The sequence below is a fragment of the Eurypyga helias genome, unplaced genomic scaffold (assembly GCF_000690775.1).
Source record: "Eurypyga helias isolate BGI_N326 unplaced genomic scaffold, ASM69077v1 scaffold4336, whole genome shotgun sequence".
Lineage (NCBI taxonomy): Eukaryota > Metazoa > Chordata > Aves > Eurypygiformes > Eurypygidae > Eurypyga > Eurypyga helias.
In genome coordinates, this window is record NW_010257090.1 from 64635 (window position 1) to 84857 (window position 20223).

The 20223-nt window shown below is 41.0% G+C and overlaps 1 protein-coding gene across 1 annotated transcript in view; it reads left to right on the forward strand.

Annotated features, from left to right (window-relative positions):
• DENND1A (DENN/MADD domain containing 1A) overlaps positions 1–20223 on the forward strand; it is a gene marked incomplete at its 5' end in the record, with an annotated part of 194078 nt that overhangs the window by 58753 nt on the left and 115102 nt on the right. The window contains one exon of the mRNA XM_010153875.1: positions 19299–19368. Within this exon, the coding sequence (XP_010152177.1) occupies positions 19299–19368 (70 nt within the window). The remainder of the gene's footprint in view (positions 1–19298; positions 19369–20223) is intronic.

A 20223-nucleotide genomic window follows, 5' to 3' on the forward strand; every position in this document is an offset into this window, starting at 1 on the left:
TTTAAGCTAAAACAAAGTAATCCTTGTGAAGAGTCACAGAGCAGATAGGTGGTAAGCTGAGATAAGGTATCCTCAGTTGATTTACAGGGAAGCTTTTTGCTGTTTCTCTCCTGTGGGGTGAAGTCCCAGTGATTCACTGTCCTTTGAACAACCTGCACACTTAAAACATCAAAATGCTACTGGTTTGATTCACATGTTTCTTAAAGGCTTGACTTTGTGGAAGTTCACGCTATGTCAGGCTGATACGTCTTTTGTAACATCTTTTTTGGGTTTGTTTTAAAAGAAGAAAGTAGTAGATGCAAAGGTGAATCAACCCTGTTTCTCCCAAGGACAGTTCAACATCAACCAGTGATGACTTGTTTTCTAGGGATGGAGAGGCAAGGTGGTGGAAAAATTGGAAGCTGTTTCCCCCTTGTAGCCATCCCTTTCCACTGAAGGCATGAGGTTCTTCCCTTTGCTTAACCTTTATTATCTTCTCTGAATTCTTGTGCTGGTTTTTGTAGCCTTGGAGAGCTGGACTTCCTTCCAAAGGAATTCCTTGTCAGCTGAAACAATTTGAGTTTCACTGGATTCCACCCACTTTTCCAGAGTTGACTTTGCTGCATTCCTTTGTATAGCCGAGAGCATTTTGTTCATTTGAGTCGGGTTGGAGTCGTTCAGCTCAATACAAGCTTGAGCCTATAGAAATGCTTTAATAGCCTATGGAAAATACTAAATACTTTAATTAGAAAGATTGCTATATTTTTGTTGTTGTAAAGTGTTCTGTAGCTGTGTGTGAAGGAGTATTTGCAGATGAATAAGGAAGGACATCCCATTCTCACTTCATCTGGATGAAAGTTTGGAACATTAAAAAGCACAGATTTTGTAATTTATGCTTTGAACTGGTGTTAATAGGATTTTTCTTCTGTGGAGTATAGAGACTATCACATTAACAACAAATAATTTAATGTATTTAGTGGTAGTCTGATATATGGGGAGGCTGAGCCTTATAATTCTTCTTGTTAACTAAAAATTCTTACCTGATTTACAGTTTCTTCATGCTTTGCATTTAGTCTTGGCATATAAGAAGTAAAATACTAGGAAGTCTGTTTTGTGCCTGGGAAGAAAGTAGTTAGATTACTTTTAAATTATTTATTTTTAATTTATGCCCCCCCCCCCAAACCAAAACAAAATACACAAACAAAAAAAAAGCCCTTGGTCTGGCTGCATGCTGCTTTCAGGAAGATGTAAATGAACTGTTATTTAGGCTTTTGCTGTTTTCACCCGTGTACCTGGGGTTTTCTCTGAGTGCTGTTTACAGGCATTGATTTCCAGAACAGCTTCAGGATTTTGGCTGTTTCGTGTATGTTGAGTCCCGCTCACCCCTCTCCAGTCTTACCATTGATGGATGTAGACAGCCTGAACGTTAATTTTAGTATCTTGGAGTGAATTGGAAGACGGAGAAGGGAAGTGGCACAGGGAAGACCGTGGTGCCAGGGCTGCTGAGTTCTGTGCCCTGTTTCATTTGTGGCGTGCAACGTCTCATGACCATTGCACCTGAAGTACTTTTTATTCTGGAAAGCTGAGGACATTAGATTTTAGGTGCATTTTCTTGGTTAGGTTTGGTTACACTTAGTTCATTGTAGCCTGTGTTCAGTGCATAAAACCCTGAGGTACTTTTATCCATCTATCTAAGTTTATTTTATAATTGCTTTTTAAAACACATTTACATATAATCCACTTCTTTTTGAAAGGAGAGGAAGAGAACTGATAATGAAACTAGGCTTGCCTACAAGAGAGGGAGACTTTCTTTTGCTAATTTAAAGCTTTAATTACAGGTCTAGGCTGCAAGCAATGACTGTGCATAACCCCAGAGCAGAGAGATCCTTTAAAACAAACAAACAAGCAACAAACAAACAAACCACACACACACAAAACCAACAACAAGATAAACACCTCCATCTCACTCATATATATGATTTCTTTCCTTCCCTTTCTTGCCGTCAGGCTTCTGTGTGGATGCAGAAAAATATTAATAATTAAAGTCCAGGCTTTATTTTATGAGGATTTACTTTAGTTGTATGTTGAATAAAATGGTAATAAGCAAAATCAATGTTTTGCTTCCATATGTATCTGTAGGATACTTTCAAGACTTCCAAAAAGATGGTTGGTAATGGCTGGAAATGATATGGAACACTTTCTGGACAGTCTGTTTGGTCCTTGTGGTGTATCGACCCAGGAATCCCTGTACTTCTTAAAACGCTTCGGAGATGAAAGAAAATAGCAAACTGGTTCTGTTAGACATTGGCAAAGGCCACAAAAAATACATGTATAAATCATGAGAAATTGGATCTCTCTGATTCACCAGTACAACAAAATTGTACCTAATAAAAATGTTGTTATCGAGCCTCTGTCTGCTGCCGTCATAGATTTTGGGGGTTTATTTCATCCTTTTTAGTGGTGGATTCAACACATGCAGTAAATGTAAGAGTTGGAGAGGCAAACATTTCTCAGTTCCTTGGCAGGGACCGTACAGAGAAGAGACGAGAGGGCAGGCAGGACTCGAAGCTGGAGCCTGGCCTTCGTTCACAGAAATTCTAGTTCCTTACCAGCTCTCGCTGCAGCAGAGCAGTTTGACTTCCGCCGCTGTGTATGGCAGGGGATTGATCTAAAGTGCCTCAGAAGCTGTGAGAACACCACAAACGCAGTGTGCGGGGTTGGAAGGGGTCTCCTCTTGGTGCAGGCATTTTGCTTTAACTTGACATGTTTATAAAACAGTTTACATCTTAGAAGTTTAGGGTTTTTAGCCCTGCTGATTTGCTTAAACAGACACTGGCTTTTATTTTCAGTTGCTTGTCAGAATATATATGGAAAAGTGATGAACCTAGTGAAAAGAGAGCGTGACATCAATTAAATTCAGCTATCTGCTTTGTGTTTCTTCTTCTGATACACTCTTTGCAGTGTTGTTTTTCCAAACTTCCTGCGGATTTTCTTTCTGGTCCTTGCAAGTTTTACAAGATAGAGATGAGCTATTTAAAAACTCTGTTCCAGGAAAAGAGGAATAAAATTCTGTATTACATCTGCTCATTTGTTGCCTTCTATTTTCATCTCTGCCATTAAACATTTTTTAGACTCTAGAAGCTTATTTGAGAAAGCGTGTAAGGTCGTCTTAGTATCTCATCTTGCTCAAGTATCTTTAAATACATTTTGAAGTGTCTCTCAAGTTATATTAGCTTTCTGAAACTATTTTCTCTGCAATACTGAGTAAAATACACTTTTAAAAATAGTCTTTAAAAAATTAAAAGTATGTCATACTGCATTTTTCTATACCATCATTCAAAAGTTTCTATTGCTTGTTCCTAGCTTTTCTTAGTCCTCTTATTGTCACAAATAATAATGTTTGAGCTCATGCATGTTGTGTGTTTGTATTTCATAAGAATGTGCATTCATCTGTGTGTACGTGTGCAAAAATAGAAGAGGTTTTTACATATTTTCATATATAAATGTCTGTCTAAAGAGCAGTGTCACAAACCAGGGCAACTCTTAAAGAATCTGGTTGATTCTCCATGAGGCTTGTGTTTTCTGTTTTATTAATATGTGGGAAGTGTGTACAGTAGTTCCTCTTGGTTTTTTCCTTTGAAATTGTATGCAGCATCATAGTTGTAGCAATAGAAATGCATTTTGATGTTTTGAGTTTTAAGACCAACATTGAAAGAAGTAGATTCCTCTGAACTCATAAATAATGAATTCTTATTTTCGACTAGATGTAGTTGATAAATAACAAGTCAGTAGGGAATATATTAAATGACACTGAGTGAAAAGCTTTGGAGTTTTCATTGTGGTGTCAGTAGGTCTGTTAAAGGCTTTGCTAGCTGAGCTTGAGGTTTTAAAGCATGGTTGAGTTGGTTTAAATATTTTTGTTGAAACTTAAATATGGTAGAACCTTGCTAATCCACACACCTCGTAATCAGACGCAGAAATGGCAAACGCCGTGTACGGCTCAGCAGAAATGGACAGGGCTGGAGCAGGGGTTTGTATTGTTAGGCCTCACTGTTCTTAAATACACTACAGTATGCTTTTTATGTTAAAGCTGTACTTCTTCATAGTAGCAGAATAAATCCATTGTAAGAGGTAAAAAAGACGGAAGAAGGAAAAAAATACCATTTTTGTTTCTTGTGCTGGGTCCTCTAGTCATAGTTGCAAATTATGTGATGTTAATGTAAGTGAATTAAAATTTGAATGCTAAATGAAATAGGAAAAATATTTAGAAAGGGCAGAAAATGTTACGAGTTCTGAGCTCAGGATTTTTCTGTAATAACAAATACTCTGAAGGAGAGAAGTGTCTGTTTAGGTAATGGAAGGACACTGGTTGCATTCCTCTTCAATGACTTGAGGTTCTTGGCTTTTATTCTGCCTCGCCACGCACACCTTCATTCTTGTTTTCTGTCCACCAGTGACACAGGCCTTAAAGTTGGAGTAGGGGATGTGGACTCTTTGCTGCAGATGCTTTATTATATGTGATCAGCCGGTGATGTTTGAAACAGGACTTACCCTCTGTTTCTGTCAATTTTTCTCTTACCATCCACGAGAATCAGAAATTATTTATGTCCATCTATCAAGTTTGAGGTTTTATCTTGTTTGCAAGAAGAAAAATAAACCCTACTGTTACAAAATACTCTGAGATGTTAGCTCCAACAAGGCTGCTCCTCTCCCTGCCCCCAGTTGCTGATAAGTCAGCTAAGCCATACCGGATCTGCTCCAGCTGGGGCGGGTACCGCAGGCATGGCTGGCTGTGATAAAAGATGAATGCATAAGAGGTTAGTTGGATAGGAAAGTATTTTTTCCCACTGAGTTTCCTAGATAAACTGGACCTGCTGGTTGACAACTGCATACATGAGCTGTACAAATCCAAGGTATGCCCTGGGAAGTGGATATATTAGAAATAAAGATTAAAAGGCAAATTTTCAATAACCAAAGAAGTTGCAAAGAATATGGATAGGAATACTTTATTAGGCTACTGTTCAGCCATTTTTTACTTGTTCCTAGAGGATGCTTGGTATGGGAGAAAAGATATTTTGATTTTGGTTTTCACTATGTATGTGTATATATACAACATCATTCTTAGTTGAAAGTTTAAGGGCTGTCCTTTTTTACTGCTGTTTATTTCTCCACATGTTGGTTTTGGTAACGAGTCTGAGCTGTGGATTTGTGTTAATTTGGTAGTGGGATAAAGTTATACCACTTTAGAAGTTAGTAGCAGCCAGAAAAGTAGAGGGAGTTGTTTACAAAGGAGTCCCATCGATTCTCCTTTTCTGTGGAAGCGTTCAAGCAGTAAGACCTGCACAGTCTGTTTGGCACAGTAGCTGCTCTCAGCTGGCCCCGTGCCCTCCTGCTGTTAGTCAGGGCAAAGGATGTGCCAGATCTCAGATTGTAACGGAGCAGAGCCTGCTTGCAAATCTGCTTGTAGTTAGCCTGGGGCCTTTTGGCAGCAGACTACAGCCGATTGATTTAGTTGCAATCCTTTTTCCTTAATATTTTCCATCTGGCCAACAATGACGTATAAAGACAGACACAAAACAGTTTGAATTATGAGGAGCGTAATAGTAAAATGCTTCCAAATCTCACTCTAGAACCTGCACCAATGCTCGCTGCTGCTGTGTAGCTGAAGGACGCTTGTTCTAAAGCACTGTTACAGCTGTGGTGTCAAGGAAAATATCGTAGTACTCAAGATCAAAGTTATGTAATGTAGAAATGTGCATTTCAGGCAGTCTTAATGTGCTTTCATTCTTGCTACGTCTAGCTTTCTGTTGATCCCGGGCTGGCAGTGAAGCTCTCGACATAAGCTTGCACACTTCTCTTGCACCTACTGCTAGGGCTAAATCAGGCTGCGGCGTCAGGAGCCATGCGAGAGGGAGCGTAGAGCAGAGGTACAAAGCACGGGGAGAGGAACCTGAGTATGGGAATGCTTGAAGACACGCAGCAGCAGGTTTGGGGAACTTGCACTCTAATGTTGTTAACAAGGAGGTGATGTGTCCCAAGCTCTCGAATCTGCAGGAATGGATTAATGCTTTCCAGAATGAGTGGTTCCACATCTGGGCTATTGGTCAACTCTTCCGAATTCTTGCTCTAATTAGAGTTGCACTCTGTGCCTTTAAAGTTTGTATCCTTAAAGAAAATTTCTGAACATATGTGTCCAGCTCCCCATGTTACAGCAGCCTGGCACTGCAAGCTTTTAATGTGCAAAGTTTTCCACCCTCATCTAGGAATGCTTGGGGATGTAACCGATTCAGGGTTTTTTCCAGAGGTGGCAGTGTCATGTGCAGACTTTCCCAGATCTTGCAGGTCATAACAGAACCTAATTGTACTAGGAGGAGGCTGCAGCGTGAGTCCATTCACACTAACTACAAGCCTGGGAGGCTGGATGAATCCTCTGAAGGTGTGTTTCACTTCATTAGCTATACTGAAACCTACTGTAGATCTAGGCCGTTGGTCTAAGGCAAAGATGTGTCTCTCACCTGTGGAGCCCAAAGCACAAGATGTCTGTGCTGTATGTTTAAACACTTGATTGATTTTTAATTACTGAGGTAACATTGCAACTGCTCCAGGCCTCAGACGTTCAGAACCTAGAACTCTAAATAGTTCCCTTGGGGGGAAGGGGTGGTGTGTTGTGTCTTTCTTTCTCCTTCTAGTAGAAATTTTCACTTGCCGACTCTCTAATGAGATGTGCAGGGGAAAGGGAAAAACTTCTGCTGTCCTAGATGGAGTTTACCACAGCTTTTGGGTTATTTCGTATGTTTCCTGGCGCTGTTGACTGTATAAACTAATGCAGGGCTCTTCCCCCAGAGTCGCTTCTCTGCTGAGAGTCCTTTGTTCTTGTTTCATCTCGGTCTGCTGCTTGTAATCACCGCAGTAGTAAAACTGGGGATCTGAGTTCATGGAAGTTGCATTCATGGAAGTGCAGTCAGAAGCAGGAGTATGTTGACTTCAGAGCGCTGCTATAATACAGCAGAGCATTCATGTTGGAAACTATCACTGTTATGGTTATTACAGCAAAAGGAAGGGGCAGAATGAATAGCATGAAGAATAGCTGCAGAAGGGAGGACTGAATGCTCACAATGGTTTTAGGAAAGAGCTAGAGGTGAGGATGGACAGGTAAGAGATGCATCATTGGTACATGGGTTGAAGAAGAAAGGTAGACCAGTTAGGATTTTAGCTGTCGTTTATCATATTCCATGCATGATTTTTTGTCTTCTGCCCCCCCCCGCCAATACCTTAAGGTAATTTTGGCAAATAACTTACACAAGAGAATTTATTTTTATTTAAGACTGGAGATTAGATTTCAGTTGCTGTCCTGGATTGGAATTGTCAATTGGTTTAACTGAAAAAAACCCAGGTAATGTTTATAGCAGTGAAAAATGCCATTCTTTCTGAATAGTCCTGCTTTGAGCAAAAATGAGGATATTGGTGTAGTGCAAGTACCAGTTCTGTGCTATTGTGGTGCTGTTTTGTTTCTGGTGCTTTGGTACGTTTGGAAGTAGACTTCTGACCTCCAGTTTATTGGCATTGTCTTGTATCATTGGAGTTTCTTGACAGAACTTTCAAAAACCTGAAACAAACAGTGTTTGCTTTCAGAATACAGCAAGGAAATAGGCAATATAAAGTGAGTTATGACATCCAGCTCCCTGATGTCTCTCAACACTGTCCTTCACAGAGACCCAAAATCCCTTAAAACAAACAAAACACCCCTTTTCCTTCTCCTCTTCCCTCTACATTACCAATCCAGGGTAATGGCTAATTTAACTGACTTTCAGTGAATTTAAAGAACACTGAAGGTGTGTCAAAGGAAGTTGAGTGCAGATTTTGCTAAAGCTTTAATCTTGACTGCAAGTCAAAACACTTTGGTGAAATATCAAGGCGAAGGATCACAAGAAAAGATGTCAGGTGTTAGTCATACTAATGCATCGGTACTGGTGGAACTGGATGGCGCTAAGAATACGGCATTCTAGTCCAGCTAGTTCACTGCTCCTGCCTACTGACCAGAAACCAATTTTACTTAATTAATTAGGGCTTCATGTCACACCTTCTTTAGTTGCCGAACAACCGTAACAGAAGTAATTAAATCATGTCACTTTTTATTACCTTTGGCCCTAGCTGACTGGCTTGGAAACTTCCATTTTAGTGCTAATACAAAGTGAATTAGCACATCACCTTGGGGAAAACCCAGATCCCTGGCATCAAAAAAGTAGGGAGGAAGTAGTTAAAGTACAAGATGGATAGATCTCCTCTTCCACAAACGGATCACTTTTGGGTAGCTGTCTGAAGGCTTACAAAATGCATCTGTCAGGAGCGAGACCATCCTGTACTCGCTGACAGATGGATACAACATTCCCCCAACGAGATTACATGGCAACTTCCTCCTTCAAAACCCACGATGTGGCAGGAGCCCTCAGGTTATTCAGTGGTAATTGGAGAAGCAGGAACTGTACTGAGAGGTAGAACTGCTGAGAAAAGCTGCAGGAGTTGGCTTCTGCATATTGTTTCAATAGAAACAGGATTCAGCCACACTCTATTAATAGGAGAAAAGCTCGATGTGGCTTTGTAGAAGCAGCATTACCTGGGCTGTGCATGGATCTGAAATAAAACCTTTATTTGTAACTCCGGCTCTTTATCAACAGGCTTGATACGGGAGAGATCTTCCTCCAAACTGTATTTTTCTGATAGGGAGCACTTTTGATTTATGATAACATGTTTGTAATTCTCCTGGCATGTCAGAAGCATCGTCCTGGAGGCAGAGCTCAACAAGGCTCTGCGAGTGGAGTCTGCAGCGAAAAGGAGCTGTTTCTCTGGTCGAGGAAAAAGGGTTAATTTGCATGGGGATGAAAAGCCTGTTCAGGATCTACTATTTCAACTTGTGATAGACTTAACAGTAGTCTTTGATCCCCAAATGAAATGTGATGGATTTCAACTGATGCCAGATGTCTCAAACCTAGTGGGATCTCTGATTGTCTGCCACATCTAGAATTCTCTCTTCCAGCACTTTCATGTGTGCTTTTAAACGTGGTTTGAGAAGAGCGACTCCTTGACAAGCTAAGCCTTTGGAATCCTTTCTCTGTATTGTCACTTCGGTGGTGATCTTCAGGCTCTCCTGCTGTCTAACGCATCCTACTTTTTCAAATCAAGCCTTGTGTGCCAACTGCTCAAACTACTTCATAACCAACTTCTTTAAAGTCCAGGAAATCTAGTGCCAGTATCACCTGCAGCTTTTCTCCATTTAAGGCTGTTCTCTGCCCTCTTCTTATTTGTTAATTAGAGCATATTGCCCCGGCCAAGTAAAAACATTGTTCAACATATTCTTGTTGGCATTAAGTGGAACATAATTGTTGTCTTTTTAACTCCAAGGCTGTCTTGTTGCACTTGATAAATCTTGCTATAAGCTGTCAAGTCCTTCAGCATACCCAGCTTCTCACCAAGCGTGCTTTGTGGGTATCCATCGCCGGTGGTTTTCATGAGTATGAGGACATATTTGTCAGTGTTTTCCATGTGAATGCAAACAACCTTTCTTCTTTATGTACCTTTATTTCATGTCTCGAGTTCAATCCTTTGCTCGCAGACATGCTTGAGAAGTTTCTTTCTTGGTCTTAAACCGAAAAACCCCAGAGATTTACAACTTTCTCTTCTGAAAAGGATCAGGGGACGTTACGATTGTGTTGGGGAGTTTATGGGGCTTCCCCTTTAATTTTACATCTACTAAAATACTTGATTTTTTTTAAAGATAATGCACTTGGACTTCCAGTGTTAATCGTGCTAGCCTGCTGAATTTGAGAAGGGAGGAATACCTGGTGAGACAAGCTTGTATTAGCTGGGTGCAGGAAGAACTGCAGCTTTCTACTCCATAAAAGCCCCATGTAGTAGGGCTTGTGCTGTGGTAAAGCTGATCAAATTGCACAGTTCTTTTCTTCTGCCGTCAGCCTGTGCCCCAGGCTTTGGAGGTGTGTGTACTCTCCAAAATCTACTTACAGGTTTGCATTTTGTTTCAGCAGACCGTAGGTTCTGTCTTTCAAATGAATTCCTTTCTCTTTTCTCTATGTGGACTGACTGGAGAAATACCACTTGCAAGTTTTCCCAAAGGTCTGAATAACTTGTGTGTTAGAAGTTAAAAATCTTGGATTTTTAAAAAGGAGTGATCTACCAGAGGGAAAACAGAAGGTCCCCAACAACAGACCAGACTGTAAAGAATCGTCTGAAACAAATTAAACACAAAATATTCTATTATAAAATTCAATAAACTTTCTTAAATTTTGCAGTGATAGGAAAAAAAAAATAAACCCACAAGAAAAAAGCTCAGCTGTTGAAGGTAGCTATTTTAACATTCTACATGACACCTGCATTTATGTGTCTGTGAATGTACAGTTTCTTTGTAGAGAATAGAGGATGTTAATAGGATTCCTACTTTCTAGTCTGAACTGTAATGCTCCAGGTTCTTAAAACGCAGATTCTTTTCGGATAAAAATTTTTTCAGTGGAAGTCCAAGGCATGTTTTTTCACAGAAAAGCTGTTTCTTTAAAGCCAGCACGTTCTGTGAAGTGCTGTTGTTGTCTTCCCTCGGAGCGTTCCTGCGAGCTGCCTTGATGGATGCTTCGTAGTGTTGCCTGCTCTAATGCTGAAGTTCTTCTGAATCAGTTTTATTTACATAAATTCCACAGTGCAGCTGCACTGGACTTGCCCCCCCCCTTCCCCAGCCCCAAGGTTTTAGAGTGACCACAAAGAATCCGAGGAAGGGTGACAGCTTTGTCAAACTCAGACTTCAGTTCCATTTGCGATGTCCCAATTAGATGGCAGCACACTAACAAAGGGCCCTTGGAATGGTTATCTCGAGCTGCCCCTGCACTTTTTAGCTTGACTAAAATGTAAAATTGTTACATCATAAACGTCTTTGTTACAGTTTCCTGGCTGGGTGTGCTAAAGGGGTGCATTGAGCTCCTTTGAGCTGTCTTTTGTGTGCCACGCTGCTGCTGTGTTTCAAGAGCCACTGTAGCTGTTTGGGGAGTGGTTGGGTTCAATAGTGGCATTTAGTGAACTTGGGAGTCTTTGTGTGAGCGAGACTTGCTGTAAATGCTTATACTTGGTCACACTGGGCAGAAAACAGGAAAGAGAATGTTTTAATTGACTTTTATTATTAATACTCAGTGGCAGGTCACCCAAGTAAGCACTTTCTAGCGACAGTTCCACAGTATTAAGATGCTCCGTAGGACGAGATGCACAAGTTCTGTGGGGTTAAATACTTCCAAAATATGTACAAGTCACATGCTTAAGCCACAGCACTTTGAATCTCACGGAATCATGGAAAGATCACTCGTGGGTGAAAATCAGAGGGAAGTTTTGAACAAAATTGGAGCAAAAAGGGAAGAAATCCCATGAGAGTAAGGAAAGGCAAGGATTCGGTTGGTGTCCGCAATGGCAGAGGCAGTTACAGTGGACTGAGGTCTAATGCAGAGACAAAACGCTGAAATAAGAAATAAAAGCTGATGTTCAAAAAAGGCTGTTGGCTGATCCTGTGGAAGGTAAGCCTGCATCTCATCAACATGCACAGATGTTGCTATGGAGATTTGTGGGTATGTGTGTATGTGTTTAAGCTTACAAGTGTGAGAATGTGTCAATAGACTGAGTCTAGAAAAGAGAATAATAATGTACTGAGTTCCATAAGGTGTAGGGGAAGACACTGGACCGCATAAATGGCTGAACTAGGAATTTAGCCTACAGAAATTCCCAAATGAGCCCAGAGATGCCTTAGTTCTTTCAAATACATTTTGTAAAAAGGCTGGAAATAGTGGGTGGGGGAAGGAAAGGAGGGTGAAAAATTAATAGTGTATTATTGCAAGGAAAAGAATAGGCCTATGAAGACTCGGCCCTCTCTTGAGGGGAGGGAAAAGGATTATTTTCAAAAGTACGTAGTTAAGTCATTTAGCTTAGTCTTAGCTGTTAAAAATTAAGCTGGAATTTAAAAATTATTTAGAATGGAAATCCACATTTTTGATGCAGGGAAGGAAAAAGTGTTTTGTTGGCTGTGCTTTTGCTGTTTAAAATGGTGTCTGTATGAAACCACCGTAGAGCATGGTGACTGGCAAACATCGCTTCGTTCATCGTCCTCAGAATCTGCACTCACCTTTACTGACTTCAACAGTATGATTGCTAACGTGAGGCATAATCCTGTCTGGGAGGAGGATCGTTAGTTACTGGGTACAGGCGGATGGAAGGCAGCAGTGTCTAAGAATAAATTGCAGAGTTTTAGCTTTAAATGCAGGAAGACTTCAGCTAACTCTTCTCCAAGAGACGGGAGTAATTTTTGATACCTTTGTTTTCTTTCAAACATGCTGGTGGTGGGATTATCCACAGGGAAGCCTTCTGAGCTCCAGATGCAAGGATCTGTCATTTGTCCTGCAGGTATTGACAAGTACCTTCAGTCGGAAAACATATGTTCTGCTTCACCAGGAACATTAATTGGGTCAATACATTAAAATTAATAATAGTACTGATATTAAACCCCATCTTTTTCAATTTGCTGAATCTTACTTGAGATTTTGATCTTGCACATTTCTCTCCTAAAGACTTCAGGTTTGGAACAGAGATGTTGCTTGGAATGGATATGGAGAGTGAGGCGTATGAACACGTATTGGTACGAGTCACTCACGTATGAGTGTGACCATGCAAGAAAAGGTGTTTCACTCGTTAGATCAACTCTTTGACACATAAGAACCTGCTGGGCTTTAGTGATTTCCCTGCCACAACGAAGTACCAGGTCTTCCATGTATTGAATTAATTATTCAGAGTCCTTGAACTGAAACACCAGTGTGTGTTACAGATCCATGCACAAGTCGTACTGGCAGAAGAAATTCTTGGCCTGAATTTCCTCTTCCTTACACTTTTGTCAATCAGGAGTATTTCCAGTGAAGTTAGTGATGATGCATACTATGGTTTATATAAGAGCCAAGCTCATTATTGACAGAATTAAGTATTCCAGACCACTGTAGATTATTGTACTGAGCAAAAGGTCAAGATTCAGGAACTCCTCGACTCCAATCCTGGCTAACGCAGCCAGATTTTGTAAGTCTGTCACTGCGGAGAAGTATGCCCATCTGTAAAATGGAAATGACTCTTCTGTTTTGCAAGGGAGGTGGCAGTTGGTTATGCTGTTATCAAAATATATAGTATGTGTTATAAATAAATACATGTTAGAAATTCCACTTCTGGTCTGTGTGAATGGAAGGAATAGAAGTTAGTGTGCCTACAACTCAGTCCTTTGGGAGATGCTGCATTCAATATGTGGATGTTAGACTAATTACTCTCACTAATTTCAAATGACAGAGATGTAGGTACAAAAACGCGATTCTGCCTGTGTATGGTCTGGAAGTTTTTCCAGTACTCTGTAGAAACTGTATGAACTACAGTGGTGCTTGTCTTTGTAGGATTCAGAGGAAACCAAAGGTACTACAGGTACCGTTCCAGAAGTGCTTGCGTTGCATTTTAATGGTGTCGGCACACCAGTAAAATTGAATGCAGGAGCTGTCAATGTTAAAAATGAGTTTTATAAACATATTTTAATTAGCAAATGCTCATAAATAATTTTAAAAGGTACCCCTTTTAAAGCCACTGGGGTTTGCTGCCGCTACACTGGGACATGTAGCGTTTTCGCTGCCGCTGTTGTCCATACATATTCAAACACTTTGATGCTCCATGGGAGTTTATTTTGATGAGTTCAGTTTTCACAATGCACTTGCACACTTTGGTTGTGTTGCTATTGCTTCCTCCTTCATGGTTGTCTGTTACAAATCACACTGGAAAATCTCTCGCTTCTTAAGTTGATGTTGTTGGAGATTTGCCTATCTACCAGAAAGTGAAATTCCTAGTTTCATACTGTGTTTGCCTGGTGCCCAGCCTCTCTTTGCACTTGACCTTGCATGAACATGGTATTTGTGAGATAACTGCAGTGATTTAGAGTGGTACATGCAAGAATGACTCTCCTTCATTCTAATGAGCGCTCAAAATATATCAAAAGAAATGATAATGGTGAAATTTTCACGTTTCAAAGACAGTATATTTATTAGCAAAGCCTCTGGTCATTAGTAATGCTTCAGGACTGGATAAGAAGCAGCTGTTTTTTCTCGAGGAAGGTATCTTCTACTCAACAAAGAAATCAACTGAGTGCCAGTGTAGATACGTTGCTTAAAGAGTTTCCCTTTGCTGTTTTAGGTATGTTGCATTTTCTTATTTACTGTTGGGGAATATTTGACTAAATTAACTGCATGTCTTTACACATAGGCAGGCACTCCGGTAGAGCTATCGTCTTGGTTTTGTATGTATTTCCTTGGCTTTTGTGTTGGCTGGAAGGCAATTGTTATAGTCTGATGGAGATAACCCAGTAGCTCTCCTGTTTGTGCAGCTTCAAGTCCCGTAACTTGCTGTCGATGAGCCCTTCACTTTACATAGACAGTAGCCAGAGCACTGCACTAAAGCTGTGAACCATGATCCTTAAATCTTCCGGTAAGCTAAGGCGTTTTGAAAGGCGGAAGTTTACCTTCATTTAAAATCCAGCCCTGGATAATGCCATGGTAGACCCGACATGAGCAGTGGGGTGAAATTTACAGTGCTGCCTTGTCTAGGTTTTGCCATGGGCTGACTTACCTCGGTGGCTGAAGATACTGAAATTTTATTTCAAAATTGCCTGTGTCAAACAGGCTAGAAGAGGGCTTGGACTAGGAATAGATTAAAGGGAGGCATCAGGTTTTTTGTGGGCTATTGTAGTCTGTCTGCTTTTTATTCCTAGGTACTGTTTGACCCGGCTAAATAACGTGTTAGTTACAACTAATGTTCCCTAGTGTCAGTCACGGGAAGAGGAGCGGTTTCTTTTTCATTATTTAAAAAAAAAGTTGATTGTAAACAATGCTAATTGTTTTGGTTTTAAAAGCTTTTGTATGAAGTGTTTGATGAGAGTAGGAGGATCCTGGAAAGCCACTTTTCTGCCTAATTTCATTGCTTTGGCAACTTAGTATCACCAAAGGAAGTTTTGTTGGGTCATCCCTTCCTGCATCCCTCATCCGGTGAAATGACAATATGTACACGCGTGGTTTGTGTGTACGTGTGTGTACGTGCGTTTAAATGCCGTTGCTTTATTTCAAAACGGCTAGCTTAATATTCTCCAGTTTTGGTGGCAGTCCTTTCTGGAGGTCAGAAGGAAAACGTGACCTCACATGTGCCGCAGCGCTGGAGTAGTTTTTTCCTTTCATATGTGAAAGCACACGAGTGGATTAATATGTTGAAAAACTCAAAGCTAAATTGACTGCAGTATGGCATTTTCATCTGCGTAGCAGCCAATATGGGGTGATGACATTTTCTGTTCAGTGTAACTTTTGAAGTAGAGATTGGGCTGTACGAGCAGAGCGGACCGGCGAGTTGTACCGGCGGCAGCTGTCGGTGCGCCGGTCCTCTGCACCCTGCAGCTTGCTGTGCGCCCAGGGTGCAAAAGGCTCCGCTTCCCCCGGCAAGGCTGCGCTAGGGAAGGCGAACCTCTTCCTAACCGCAGACGCCCTGGGGTTTGTTATCATGCTAATTCACTTCTTTTGATATCTTTCCTGATGTCTCAGCCTGGCTTGTCAGTTGGTTTTGCACCACTGTTCTTTAAACACTACGTTTTGGAAACGTGTGTTTACAAGCTGCAGCGCAGCATTGTTGTCTTAACGTTTTGACTGACCCTAATTGCTATGACACATGTAACTAATGATGTTTTGTACTTTCAAGGAGTGCACTAAAAAGGTGATGACATATGAGTTACTGAATAAGGCACTGTGCAAGTTGTGCAGCAGAGTTTGTGCAGGCCTTATGTAGCATAATAAGCAGTTTTCCTGTGCCCATATTTGTTTCCCGTCAGACTGGCCTGGCTCCAGCGCCGAGGCTGCGTCGCACACTGGAGGCTCAGAGGGAGAGCAGGGCAGAGCGATAAACCGATCTCTCAGCTTGAAGAAGCCTAAGCTGATTAGGCTTTGGTTTGATTCTCACGATTCGTGGCGAATACATCGCTGTACGTGTGGAAACTGAAAACGGGGGTAAAATTAAAAAAAATTTAAATTTCAGATTGCCCTCTTGTTTTTGTTTACTCTTCAACCACAATCTGATTTATGCTTATTGGAGTCTTTGAACTTCAACTCCCTTGAAGGATCTCTAGTCTCTCATCTTTTTGATGTTGGTGAAGGGGGATGTGTGTGCGGGTGCGCGCGCTTGCTCGCATGCTATGGTGCTCTGGGCAATTTCACTCCGGAGCGCTTCCCTTCCTTTGTTTAACCTCTGACCTGTGAAAACAAGAGTTAATCAAAAGTTCTAAGGTAGCTAAGAGGAAGGGGAAGTGTTTGGTTACAAATTAAATATGAGCAAGTCATAAGCCATAAATCTTCTGTAGTGCTACCAGTTGTGCTACTTAAGCTGCATGTGGTACAGAAAGTTTTTAGTTATAAATTCAACCTCCGTTTCGGAGCAGGGGGTGTTTAAAGGCTGCCATCAGGATTTGCTTTTTGTAGGAAAAAATCCACATCCTTTCTTTCCTTTTGGCAGAGATGTAGAAACAAATGCAGATAACTATATTTATTGATTCTTTTTCTCTTTTTTTGCAACTTCAGCTGGTCACAATTTGCTCTGATAAAAGCAGAACCGTCTCACTCCTGAGTAGTAAACACATGGAATAAGTGATGAAGTAAAAGGATTGAAGATGGCAGGATAAATTAGTTTTCTAACATAGCCAAAGCTTTCAGGATGAGAGAGATCCTGAATTCTGCGGTGACAAAGGAGGGAGGTGAAAATTGAAACGAGGTTGTCTACATAATGTACACAGTTTTGTGGTGGGTTGGTTTGTTTCATGTTGTCTTGCACCTCTGTTGAGCAAGAGCTACGCACCGGGTATTGCGTTGTGTTGAGGTTGGCTTCAAATACCAGCAGATTCCTTCAGCTTCAAAACGGTGAAGCTTCTCTCCTCAAAATATGAAGTTATTTTTAAAATAAGAAAAAGTTAGTTATGCTGAGATGCTAAACTATTACTTGGAAAGTATGGGTTGAAATAAGGGAAGGTTTGTGTTCAACGGAGGACAGTAATGAAGTTCAGAGTAAGACACTGGTGAAAAGGGAGATCCAACGAGGGGTGACAGAAACCTTCCCTCTGCCTCTGTGGAGGGTTTGCTCATGTGCTGACGTCCTGTGAGTATGAGACTCTGCCTGGGTCATTGATATTAGAATCACAGCAGTTACGTGCTAGGTGCCGAGTGAAAGAATTAACATTGGAGTGTTCTCATGGATAGAACCTGCAGATTTGTCGTGTTTGAGGTACGGCGGTACCAGACGCCTCCCTTGAAGCTGTGGTGAGGTGAGGTTTAGCTGTGAGCAAACGGGCCCCAGCAGGACACATAAATAGATCTCTGAAGGAAGAACCCAGCCTGACCTTGGTTTCGGAGCTCAACATCATCCCCATGGGTAGGGGCAGGGATTGTGGCAGCCGGGGCCGAGAGCCTGCTGAGGCCTCACCCACGGGCGACGGGGCTCTTGCTCAAGTGCGGCTCCAGCAAAGTGAGAGCTGGGGTGACTTGCTGCTGTTTATTGCTTTTGTGCTGACACACACATTGCACACACAGTAATGCTTTAAAAGATTCCCACTTTGATTCTCTGAATGTAGTTTTCCAGCAGGGTCCCCGAGCAATTTGGTAGAACTTTAAACATGCCTTACTGAACCAAGTTCTGGTTTCATAGTCGGGGGCTTTCTGCCTTCTTGGGTTTCTGTCTGCTCAAACTCCTTTGATAGATGCCTCGGAAGGGTTTGTTTACCAGGTTCTTAATCTCTACTTAGCAGATATGTTTTGAGAGGATTTCGTGTTACTCTTGTAATGGCTTTTAACTCTGCTGAAGTTTATTTAACTAAACAGAAAGAAAGAAACTTATCTTCTAACTAATCCTTCTTGATTGTTTACAGTAGAATGCCAAACTTAAATGCTGTTTAAAGTGGTAATTGTCTGTCTTTCTGGTCTAGTCTAATACATAGTTTGTAAAGATGCTTAGAGGATATTAATTTAAATGATAATACTGTCATATAACACAAAAAGTTAAGTTGCTTATCAGTATATTTTGATAAGCTACTTACATTTTACAGTAGCATTTGCAGGCTTCAAACAAATGTTAATGATGGAGTGCTGTTGGCTTTATCTGTCTCATATATAGCTTCTCACTTCATTTATTACTAAAAGCCGTACAGTTAGGAACCGTGGGGCACTCAATTCTTTATAGTTGTCAGAATGTAGTCATATTTTATAAAAACTTTAAATCCTGTCTCACTATATCAGAATAGAATCCATTTGCTTCAGAAAGCATCTGTGATTAGAAGAAGAATCAGTTTGTGCATCACGCAAACTTCCGTTCCTATTTGCTGCAGCCGAGGGGAAATTCCATGCCGGTATTGAAAAAAGGAATTGAAATAAAGAACTGTGCTATGAAAATAGGGCACAAAATCACACCAACGCATACTGTAGTGAAAAGTAACATCTTGGCTGTCTTATTTCTGGCATGGGAATGCAATGTAAATGAAAAAGATGTGATTTTTTGTCTTTTGTTTCTTTATTACTTTTGTAAGTTGAGTGCGAATTGACTTAAGGCAAAGATTCTGTTTGGCCTAACTAAGGGCTGGGCTACATACGATGACACAGCACGTGGAATAAGATTTGTCAGTAGCTGAAAACTAAGATACTGGTTGTGCAGTTAAAAAAATCCAGTTGTGTCGGGATTCAAAACCAAACCAACTGTCTGGCTTCAGCTTACCAGGTCCCGCAGCAGCTGTACAGCAGTTATCCAGTGTATCCTCCGGGAAGTTATTAGGGTTAAAAGTGTTCAACCATAGATGAACACAGATACATTAGTGTACGTTTGCCTTGCAGGTTGAATCTTCTGTTGGGTTGTGAGTTGTGTGCGGGGTGAGAAGGAGGGTGAGGGCCCAGCACTGAGCCAAGGTTGGTTCAGAGCTGGTGCGACACGTGCTGATTGGTGCCCACGGGGAGCTGGAAGTGCTGGGAAGAAATACTGAAGCGCAGACCTCCAAGGAAAGGGATGCTTCAACCTGGCAGGGTTCTCCGTCAAATGGCAGATCCGATGTGGCTTTCCCAACAGATGTTTGTCAAGTGTCGTGTCCCGGGGAGGCTGCTGTTAGGATGCAGCTGGATAGTAAAGGCCACCAATCCTGGATTTATCAACTGAGATTTATCAACTTAATGTATGCTTTCTCTTTCTGTTCTTTCTTTTAGTTACCTCCCATGGTTTGAAGTCTTTTATAAGCTGCTCAATGTCTTGGCAGATTATTCAGCAAAAGGACAGGTATTATTCTAAAGTACTAACTCTTCTTTTCCCTGCCCTAAATCAAACGAGGGAGAGAGGCTGAAAACAGGCTGTTTTAAGAAGTGCTTAGATCAGAGATGACCATGTGAATTATTAATCTGTGTGATGCAGTAATATGTAAGATGATATTTAGCCACACTGAAAGTGCCTTTGAAAAAAATAAATATGCTTTTAAATTCTTTTTGGGAAAACATAAAGTCCAGCAAGGCGACTGTGGATCCAAGACAAGGTAATGGTTTCCCTGCAGTCACCCACTCTGCGCAGGCTTTGTGATTACCTAACTGTGTTCAGCACATCGGTGCGGTTCCCATATTGCAGTGTTTCATGAATCTTTGACAGATGTCTTATCCAAGCTTACTTGTCAGGTAGAGTAAGCGTGGAACCAAGCTTAGTAATGCAAAATGCTTACCCACGGAGCGTCATCTGGCCCCAGCCCTTCAGATGCTGTTTTGCTTGTAAAGAAAAGCGAAGTAAAATCCAGTCTGAGGTGATGAAAAAGATGTGAACTAAGCCATTAAAATTTGCTTCTAGATTTATAAATGCTAGTTCATGATACAGAGAAATCACATATATGATTGCCACACCTAGCCTAGTTTCATATATTTTAAATATCCAAGTTTAAACTTCCCAGTTGGTTTGGTGCATTAATTTGTTACCATTTTGTGGTAATTATTGTATTTTGCATTTGTCAGAATCATTCATGTTTGAGGTAAAGCAGTTAGAATCACTTCATCTAGATGGATTAAATACATGTGGCTTTACCCTAAGCTAATGAGTTGTTAAAAGAACGTGCAGTGAAAGCTGGCTTGCTCTGTGCTGAGTAACTATGTAGTG